The 11,566-nt window shown below is 40.4% G+C and overlaps 1 protein-coding gene across 1 annotated transcript; it reads left to right on the forward strand.

The window, feature by feature from the left end:
• The first annotated feature begins 951 nt into the window (after positions 1-951).
• Or2ak5b (olfactory receptor family 2 subfamily AK member 5B) lies at positions 952-1,872 on the forward strand. Its single transcript, NM_001000958.1, has one exon. The coding sequence runs from the start codon at positions 952-954 to the stop codon at positions 1,870-1,872; it is 921 nt and encodes a 306-aa protein (NP_001000958.1).
• Positions 1,873-11,566: the final 9,694 nt, after the last annotated feature.

An 11,566-nucleotide genomic window follows, 5' to 3' on the forward strand; every position in this document is an offset into this window, starting at 1 on the left:
ATTTAAAAAATTTGAACAGCAATCAAAAACAAAAAAGCACTAAGTAAAATTCAACCATTTGATTTTATTTTACTTTGTGTTATTTTGTGTATATGGAAATTTGGTGGTATATACGTCTGTGCAACACTTGTGTATGTAGTATCCATGGAAACCAGTATTTGACTGGAATAGCAGGTACAGACAGTCATGAGCTGCCGTTTGTGCTAGGACTTAAACCAGGGCCCTCTAAGAATAATCAATGTTCTTAACTCCTAAGACTTCTTTTCAACTCAAACCAATTGATTTCTTACGTCATTGTATCTTTTTCCATGTTAATTTTATAGAATAAGTTAAACTCGTAAGGACTGCAAACATCTATGCAGATACTACTACGATTAAAATCATTAAAAATTATACTGTATTTGATCAACTCTGCTCTACTTACTTGAACATAAATATGAAAGAACCCAGAGTATGTTTTCCCTGCCAAAGACCTAGGCTATAATTTCTCAATGAAGAGAATCTACTGAGAATACAATTTTTGAAAACAAAGCAGATAAACTAATTTGCCACTTACATTTTAATTTTGCTGTCTTGAAAAAATCTTGATTCCATTTCCATGTTTACAAAGACTATGAGAGGGAAGAGCTCGCACTTCAAAACTGAGAAATGACCAAAAGAAAAGAGAACCCCTGGTTTAGTGCACACACTATACATGGTCACATGGAAATGCAAAAGTATTCCATTAGAGTGTGTAACTATTACCTGTTGTGCAAAAGTAGAATAAATATAAATAAATAAAAGGACTTTTTACAAAAGATGAAAGCATAAACCACAGGCTATGAGAGAGTGTCTTAGAGCTAGTCCAGATCTCTATCCCATGTAATAAATGTCATTTTTCTCCTAAAGGACAGTCCTCATCAGATCATGCCATTTCCAGATTATACTTGCTTTGCTCATTCTGTCTAAACCATGGAGACAGGAAACCACAGCTGTGGGACAGACTTTACCTTGGTTGGTCTTTTCCAGTATGGACACATGGACACCTTTCTCTTCATAGTCATTGCCGTCCTCTTTGCAGTGGCTCTCACAGGCAACCTCATGCTGGTCCATCTCATCAGGCTTGACCGAACACTCCACACCCCAATGTACTTCCTTCTCAGCCAGCTCTCCATCATCGACATGATGTACATCTCCACCACGGTGCCCAAGATGGCAGCTAACTTCTTGTCAGACACCAAGACCATTTCCTTTCTGGGATGTGCAATCCAAACCTTTGTGTTTCTGACCCTGGGTGGGTCTGAAGCCCTCCTGCTGGGCTTCATGTCCTATGACAGGTACATAGCCATCTGCCGGCCCTTGCACTACCCTTTACTCATGAGCAGGAAGATCTGCTGCTGCATGGTTGCCAGTGCCTGGAGCAGCAGCGTTATCACTGCATCAAGGCACACAGTGTATGTATTTCAACTTCCGTTCTGTGGATCTAGGATTGTTAACCACTTTTTCTGTGAGGTTCCATCTCTCCTGCCACTGGTGTGTGAAGACACATCCCAATACGAGCATACACTGCTCATTAGTGGCTTTGTTTTTCTGCTGATACCCTTCCTGGCCATCCTAACTTCCTATGCTCGGGTGTTGGTTGTTGTATTCCAAATGGGTTCAGGGAAGGGACAGAGTAAAGCTGTATCTACCTGTTCTTCCCACCTGACCGTAGCCAGCCTGTTCTATGTCACTGGTCTCTGCACCTACACCCAGCCACATTCCTTGCATTCTCCTGGGAGGGACAAATTGGTGGCTGTCGTCTACTCTATCATCACTCCTGTTCTGAACCCATTCATCTACAGTCTGAGGAACAAGGAGGTCATGGGAGCCCTGAGGAGATATTTGGGATGATAGATAGTTATATGTGACTTGGCGTTGCCCTAATCTAAAGGCTGGCTGTGACACTCTCTGGGATGTTTTTGGGACTGGTATTCTGGTGCAAGCTCATCAGCTTGTCTCACTGACTGATCAGGAGCATGAACCTTTGTTCACACAGTGTCACACTGAGTTGATGGATTGAATCTGAATGTTGGCTCCTCAGGAGATGGAAGGGCTTTGTCCCTGGACCTGGCATCTCTGGCTGCTTGTCTGGATGGGTTGGCTTTCACAGAGTCTTCTGCTCTGATGCCAGGAACCATGCTTCTCAGCCTGTGCGAGTCAGTCCAGGTGCCTGGTCTCCAATCTCCTACCTCTTGCTCTGTAACATCTTTCTTCCATTTATGACTACAGCTGTATCTGTGTAGATATTTTACATAAATCTGGACTATTTCATTCGTTTTCCTTTGTAGGCACAACACTAATACAAGAATGTGGGTCTGTTTTTATAATGTGACATATTTCAAGGACAATTTTGAAAGAAATAGGGAGGGAGCCAACTTAATGTTTGCTTTGATGTTTGTGTGACTATTACCACCTGAAAAAGATTTCCAAGCTCTTGAAGGGGTTTGCAGCCCTATAGGAAAAACAGCAGTATCAACCACCCATAACCCTCAGAGCACCCAGGGACCTATCCACCAGCCAATGAGTACACATGGAGGGACCCATGGCTCCACATGCGTATGCAGCACAGGATGGCATCAATAGGAGGCCCTTGGTCTTGTGAAGGTTCAATAAACCAGGGTATGGAAATGCCAGGGCAGTAGGGTTGGATGGATGGGTATGAAGTGAGCAACTTCAAAGAAGTTAGAGGAGGAGGATGATAGAATTAGGGGGATTACAGAGGGAAAACTTGGGAAGAGGATAACATTTGAAATGTAAACACATAAAATATACAATAAAATATCTTCAAGCTCTTCTAAGCTGTTTAAAGTTGCATCACTGAGTCCCTTTATTAATACCATTCCCCCCAAATTTACTAATGACTTTGTAATAAACATCATCAATGGGCCTGCCTGTCTGTATGCACCCTGTCTCCATGAACACCTTCATCTTGATCTTCCCTGTTTATATTTATGTTGATCACCCATGCTAACTTATGATTAGGACATCAGGGAGACAGACCCAGAATGGTTCTGCTTTAGAAATCAATAGAAAATATCTGTATTTTATCCATGGCCAATATACAATATAATCTGAGAACAATAATGTTATTTTAAGAAATTTTCTGAATATCTTTTTATTGAATATTTTTATTTACATTTCAATCACAGCTCACAACTGCCTATGACTTTCCTGGAAAGGAATTTGCACCCTCACATCAATGCAGATAAACTTAAAGTAAAAAAAAATAAATAAGAATTGCAACCTCCACAAATAGCTGGCTTTTGCTAATTTTTTTGCCATAAATGTAATTCATAAACTCACTATAAACTGAGACTGAGTTTGCTAAATATCCTCAATAATGTCACCTCATGTGTCCCATGATAAGAACAGTTAGACAAAATACACAGAATGATTCTACTTTAGAAATCCATAGACAATTTCTGTATTGTGTTCATGATTAATATACAATAAAGGCCAACAGCAATAATGTTACTTCAAGCAAATTTCCTATATATACTATCACAGAGCTTCCTCTGTGGAACAGAATAGCCTCAGACTATTTTGGGGAATAAAGTTGTATGCCAGCACGCACAGATTTTAAAAAAACAATCAATTGTTTTGTTTTAATTTAAATTTACAGATGATTGTGAGCCACCATGAAGATACTGGGAATCAAACCTGGATCCTCTGGAGGAACAATCAGTGCTCTTAGGGTTGATCCAACTTTCTAGGGCCCCTACATTCTTAAAATAGTCCAACCATTGTCATGTAGTCCAAGATCCAATAAAGGAAAACTTGTATTCACCTGTGTACCCCTGTAAATAACATGACAAGTAATTCTCAATTATAATTAAAATGTATACATTGTGGGGCTAGAGTGGTGGTGTAGCAGTTAATAGCTCTTACAGGGGACTTGACTTCAAATTCCAGCACTTTGCTAAGTGAGCTCACAACTGTCTGTGGCTCCAACTCCAGGGTATTTGAGGCCTCTGGCCTCCAGGAGAAGTTATATGCATATATCCACATCTACACACACACTTTAATAATAATAATAATAATAATAATAATAATAATAATAAATGATATGAAATATTTTAGACCAACCAAGGTAAAGTCTGTCTCCATGTCTTAGATGGAACCATCAAAGTAGATACAATGTGGAAAGGGCTTGGTCTGGTGAGGACTGTCCTTGAGATTACATTTCTGGATTAGCTATAGGGCACTCTCTTCTATCCTTGTTTTAGACTTTCATCTATTGAAAAACAGTTCTTTTACTTATTTTTATTTATTTTATTTTGTCAAAATGGGTAAGAGCTGCACATTCTAATGTAAGACTTTTCTGTTTCAGAGGGTGCATGGAAAGTGCATGCATAAAACCATGGGATCCCCTTCTCTATCCGCTGCAGTTTTCCTGGCTATTTCCCCTGTTTGATGTCTACAAGCTCTTCTGGATCAAGGTCTTCATAATACAACTCCCTGAGCTCTTTCTAAGGGATTCATGTCACAATCACCTTATTTTAACCACAGGAAGTTCTTGAGAAAGGCTTATAGAAATGTTTTGACACAAACATGTATAGCTCAAGTTAGTCTTGGAACACCATGTAGCCAAGCATAAAATCCCAATCCTGTAAAGCATGTCCAGTAACTCCTTAAGGCTCCCAGGACCTGGAAAATGGTGCAACTAGGGACATGGAAATAGCAATTTTCTCACAGGGAAGGTTAAAAAATGAAGTCAAGAGTAGAATTAAATTTACCAAGTACTATACAAATATTTATTGTATTTTAGAAATGCAATAGAATCTCATGTATATAAAGAAGGTGGTAAAATATAACTATAAAATAATTTTCATTTTAATAACTGAAGTCAAAACAAGAAAGATGTGTTCCCATACCCCTAGTATGAACCCTGTGACTCTACCAGGTCCTGCTCCTTCAGGGGGAGAATTTGCTAGACTACCACACCTGTGCTCCCATGCAGGAACACTGAGCCCCAGATCTCACCCCTAAAACTGTGAGATGGTTACACTCTGCAGAGCCTGGGTAACTTGGCTACACACACTTTCCACAATGCACATGTTTTAAAAGCAATACTAAGAAATGATTATAGCCTGCTGGAATGAATCAAATCAGAACATCAGCCAACAAGAAAAGGATGCAGTGTGCTGTACAAGGTTATGCCGGTCAGATGCACCTGGACCAGAAGACTGGGATGAGTTCTGTCTTCTCACCAGTTCTCATTCAGTTCTGCCTCACTTCAATACTTCACTGGCTTCAGGGTTCCTTGGCAGCTGAAGGAATGAGCTGGGAACCAACCTTCTAGTCCCCACCCACCTGAGCCTTTCAAATGGCAGAGAATGATGGCCATTTTCCTCCAGATTTCTAGGGATACAGGCTGTGTGTCATATCCTAGGATAACCCTTTCAATTATAACTCAAGTGAGGTCTATACAGCCTCTTTGTTGCAGAAAGTCTTCTCTCGAGGACGTTTGCAGGGAAACAGACCTGCAAAGGCTACTCCCTGACAGTTCACCCCCACCGAGACACGGTTACTACACAGTACACCAATACCTTCTTTGATGGTCTAATAATAAAATTATGATATTTGTATTCATTTTATACCAAACAGACATTGGAAAGAAAAGTGAGGTGTTCTGAGGAAGGAATTCATGATAGCCAAACCTTCTGATGTCAAGTCTACACTCCCTTGGCCTCTAATCTCAACCGAATTTTAGGAACTATGCCTACTCCGTGAACTTGGAAGTTGTTTTTGCCTCATATAAATAGACCTTCATTCAGCACTAAAAACTTGAGTGGAAAGTAGATGTGAAATAAAAACATTGATTTTTTTTCTCATCTTGGTAAATGCTTTGAATCTCTTCAAGGATCTGGCTGCTTGAAGAAGGTTGGGACTCATGGGGCTCTGTTTCAGTCCCTCTGGGAAAACTAGTCTCTCATCCACAATTAAAAACACTGTACAGAACATGTGTTTTATTAGGGCTGGTGTCTGCATTCCATTTCAGAAAAGCATTTAAAATAGAGTTCAGAATTTATGCTCAAAATTTTGTTTGAATTAGTAACAGTCACAATTGGAAGTTTGAAAACTCTGGTTCTAATGTTCATGTGAGATACACACAGTTGCTCATAAGCAATGAACTGAAATGTAGAGATAACCAAAAGGAACTGTATGATATTTTATGAGTTTAATAACTCAGGCTTTTGTATGTTCCAGCCATCACAGTATCTATCCCTAAGACCATCTTGATAACTGAAGTAGACTCAAATTTCCCAGAGTCCCAGGTACACGCGAATGTGCTTATACTTCATTGCATCCCATGGAGAATGAGTTGGGTTGTTTCAAAGTTCCCATTTAATATCTCTCTCTCTCTCTCTCTCTCTCTCTCTCTCTCTCTCTCTCTCTCTCTCTCTCTCTCTCTGCGAAAACCAAGTTACTTAATTGAAGGTAGTTGTTTTAAGACTGAATAGCATGGATGTCCTTGACACTGAGGTTACATCTGTGACCCTTGTTCAGGTGGAAGGATAAGGAAGCAGGGACCGAGGCAGAGTGATGACTGGAGTTGGGATCCAGAGGAAGCCATTGTGGATTCAGCCTGCCTCATAGGCAGCTGGGTCCTATGTTCCTAGCAAATACACATGATTTTAATCTCCTTTCCTTCACTACGACATGTGCTACTAATTAGTTTGGGCTTTTTGTCTCCCCATTCTCTATACAACACTTTACAACAGTGCCCATGTCAGGGATCTTCATTTTTAGTGAATGCTAACCAAGGGTTTGGGTAGGAAATATATCCTAAAGATACACCTAGAATGTGAAATGAGAAACCAATAGATTGTGTTGGATCTTATCTTAAGAAGCAGAAAACAAAGTCAAGTATATTCTGAGGAGTCCCTCAATCCATGTGAGAAGCCCTGGGAATTGTAGAAGGGGCTTGGCAATGCTATAGAAGAAAATACTCAGTGTCAAAATCATGGACTGGTGATGTGGCTCAGGAGAGTGAGGGCAAACATGAGGACCAGCACTGGCATCTCAGTACCCGTGTACCACATCTGATGTCCTGTTCACAAATGTACTCGGTCCTGAGAGACAGGAGGATGACATGTACTTACAAAGTTGCTGTATATCTGAGAAAACATGATCCCCAGGTTTAGAGAAAGTCAATCCTCAAAGGAGGAAGGGAGAGTGATAGAGAAGGAGACATGAGACCCTGTTCTGTCTTTTGTGTGTGTGCGTGTGTGTGTGTGTGTGTGTGTGTGTGTGTGTGGTTTGTGTGCTATGTGTATCTATCTGTGCCTTTGTGTCTGTTCATGGTTCCACATTCATCTTCCCCAACATCTCTACATTCACATGTACAGACACGCACACACACACACACACACACACACACACACACACACACACACACACACGTAAATTGTATTATCCACAAGCAATAACGTATTGTGACAATAAACAACATCCTTACCATAAAATGAGAGAACTTGGAAAAATACTGTTCCCAAAGGAATGATGGACAGCATAATTCACTTGCCTCTTTCTTGAAAATACTCCAATTTTTTTTAAAAATTTCCATCACAATGTATTTGGTGATAACATAAATATATTAAGACAGACCCCAATTAAGAAGCATATGTAATTTCTTCTTTTGATGCTGTAATAAAAATATTCTGACAAAGCAGCGTAAGGGAGTGTTGTTGTAAAAATATAAAAATGAAACGGTATTGTTTGGTCTTTTACCCTGCTAGGTCCTACACCTCAGTGCCCCAGATATCTGCTAGATATCTTGATGGAAACACAGCCTAGCCACACACTTTCTTACACTCAAACTCTCACATAAAAGAACACACAACACAATAATCTTAGATCCAATTGGTAAGATATAATTGCCCACTTAAACATACAAAGCCCAGGACCATCTATCCCTTGCACCTTTTATTTGCCAAGTCTCCAGCTTCTCCTTCTCCCACGACGACTCCTCGCTTCTCCCCTCTTTCCATCTTTTCTTTACTCACTCTCCCAACTTTATGAACTCTTCCATGCTTTAGTTTCTCCTTCTCCTACAACGACTCCTAGCTTCTCCCCTCTCTCCATCTCCTGTCTCCTCTAACTCTTCTCAGTTCCCCATCGTCTCTAAACTGTTCCTTTCCCTCCTATCTTCATTTCTCCTCCCTCACTCTCTCAACTGTTCCATCCTTTCCCCCCCTGCTCAGGTTCTACTGGCTCAACTGTTGCCAACTGTCTTCTCTCAACCTATTCTCTGAATCTAATCCCCCTCTCGCTCCTGACTCCTCCCTCTGCCCAAATCTAGCGCTCTTGCCTTTATTTTACAAATTCAAAGAGAACTCTAAGGCAAACCACAACAAGGGAGGAAGGGTGAATTTTGGCTCACAGCCCCAGAAGGATACAGACCATCAAGGTGGGACAGACATGGCAGCTTAAAGAGAAAGCACAGTCGTATGGGCAGAAGGCCATACTCAGGAAGCAAAGCAGAGAACATGAACTGTGGCCAAGTTACACACCCCAAAACTCATTTATGTAGTAATAATTCTTTCAGGGGTTTTCTACAGCTTTTTGCTCCTAAGTAATTGTTAGTATTTCTATGCTCTGCTCCAGGCAGTTATATATCCCTGTATTTTTTAATAAAAAGCTGCAAGCCTAATCTTGGCTCTGAGGTATTCGAACCTGTCTAGGCTGCTAATACCCAGACAAATGCCCTTTACCTGCATCTGGTTATGCCCTGACCCCCTCTTGTCCATATGTGTTCTCATGGTTGCTCTCTTATCATTACCTCATGGCAAATCCTCTATTTCTCTTCAGTTGGTTTCTCTATGCCTCTTCTGGTCCTTTTATACTCTGCCTCTGTCCTTGGTACCCTGGGATTGGAAGTCCTGCCACATTTTCCTTTGCACGGCTAATTTCCTGATCAGAACTTTATTAACCAATCTTTGATGGTGAAAACAATTTTTACATAAAATAGACCCTGGTCATGGCTAAGCAAGTTATCTTCCGGTCTGCAGCCAGATGTCTGGGCCTATAAATCATCATTGGAATACACATTGCATGAAATCATCCACCAACATGTTTCCAGTGACCCACTTGTTCCAGTTAGGCTCCTCCTTTTGAAGATTCCACAATGTTTTGAAAGGGCACCTCCATCTGGGCACTGGGTACCTAATCATGTGAGACTTTGGGGGAACATTTCTTATTCAAACTTACATATTCCATGCCTGGTTCTCATATGCCATCTATTAATGCAAAGTGTTTTTTGTTCAGCATCAAAATCCCCATAGTCTTTAACAGTCACCAATACTTTGAAAAGCCCAAAGTTGAGACTCTCATGAAATGCAGGCAGTTTCTTTTTTATATGTAATTTATTTTTATTGGATATGTTTCTTTATTTACATTTCAAATGTTATTCCCTTTCCCGGTTTCCAGTCCATAAGACCCCTAACTTTTCTCCTTCCTCCTCCCCCATAAGGGTGTTTGCCTGCATCCACCACTCCCTTATTGCCCCCCTGACAATCCCCTGCACTAGTGGTCCAACCTGGTCAGGACCGAGGACTTCTCACAAATCAATTTCTTAGTTATGGTTTTCTATGAAAAAGAAACAAAACAGGAAAAAGTCAAATTAATATTTCCAATGCATCAAGTATTGCCCTATCACCTCTGTTCTTTATCTTCCTGTCCATACTTGTACTGCAATCCCAGATCTGCCATCCATTCTCTGAGCCACTGCCCTGTCTGCATCTCAGGAGATCTACTGCTACTCAGTACAACAATGTGAAATTCCCACACCACAATCCCCTGTTTATTGTGTACACCAGCAATCCTAGAAGCCATGAGGGATGCCCTGGGCCCTTTGCAATCCAACTTCCAGTTCATAGATCTGCTTACAATTGCAGAGGCCTGCAGACATCAGGGACCACATATCTGGAAGCCTGCTGCTACCTGGGACCACCAGTTTCGCCTGCAGTCACAGAGACCCACTGCCTCCAGGAACTAGCAGCTCTACTTTACAATCACAGAGGTATGCTGTCAACTGGGACTAGCAGGCCTGCCAACACCAGGGACAAATAGAGTTAAAGGCCAATCTAAGAACACTGTAAACAAAAGCCAGGGCAATGTAGCCCAACCATAACCCAGATATCCTACTACAGCAAGCCATGGATGTCCTAACATACATGAAGCACAAGAAAATGAATATAAATCTAATCTTATGAAGATCTTAGTGACCTTTAAAGAGGAAACAAATAAATCCTGTAAAGAAATACAGGAAAATACAACCAAATAAGTAGAGACCCTTAAAGAGAAAATGAAAAATGTAAATAAAATTAGAAAAATATAAGCAAATAGGTGAAGGAAATGACCAAAACTGTTCAAGACTTGAAAACAGAAATAGAAACAATAAAGAAAACAAAAAACTGAGGGAATCGTGAAGATGGAAAGTCTGGGAAAGAGGACAGGAAATACAGTTAAAAGCATCACCAACAGAATACAACAGATGAAATAGGGGGCTGGAGAGATGGCTCAGTGGTTAAGAGCGCTGACTGCTCCTCCAGAGGTCCTGACTTCAAATCCCAGCACACAGATGGCTCACAACCATCTGTAATGGGATCTAATGCCCTCTTCTGGTTTGTCTGAAGACAGCAACAGTGTACTTAAAATAAGTAAGTAAGTAAATACATACATACATACATACATACATACATGTTTAAAAAACCAGATGAAATAAAGAATTTCAGTTGTAAATCAATAAATCTTTCAAAAAATGCCAGATCTAAAATTTTCTAACAGAACATATCCAGGAAATTTGGAACACTATGAAAACTTCAACAAAATTATTGATGAAAATTTCCCTAACAGAAAGAAAGAGATGGGTATTAAACATACAAGAAGGTTACAGATTAACAAATAGATTGGACCACAAAAGAAAATCTTGCTATATAGTAAATGTACAGAACAAAGATGTAAGATGGGAAGATGTCTTGAAGACCCTAGGAGTCCACAGATGTCAGCCCTGACTGCTATATCCAACAACCAAGATATTCCATGACAAAATGAAATCTAAACATTATCTTTCACTAATCGAGCCCTACTGATTACTCCAACACAAGGAGGGTAATTACACCCAAGAGACACGGGTCATGAATAATTTCACACTAGAAAAAACAAAAGAAGAAAATCTCTCTCTCTCTCTCTCTCTCTCTCTCTCTCTCTCTCTCTCTCTCTCTCAAACAAACATACCTATACATAGACTACCTCCAACAACATCAGAATTACATGACCTAAGAATCATTCATTGGTCATTAATATCTCTCAACATCAATGGATTCAATCCCCACCCCACCCCCCAAAAAACCCCACAGGCTAACAGGATGGATGTTTAAACAGGATCTATCATTCTGCTGCATACAAGAAACATACCTCAGCAACAAAGATAAACACTAGCTGAGTCTAAAGATTTGGAAAAAGGATTTCCAGACAAAAAAGGACCCAAGAATCAAGGTGGAGTAGCCATTCATAAAAGAAACATTACTAAAGCTTCAAT

The sequence above is a fragment of the Rattus norvegicus genome, chromosome 10, assembly GCF_036323735.1.
Source record: "Rattus norvegicus strain BN/NHsdMcwi chromosome 10, GRCr8, whole genome shotgun sequence".
Taxonomy (NCBI): Eukaryota; Metazoa; Chordata; class Mammalia; order Rodentia; family Muridae; genus Rattus; species Rattus norvegicus.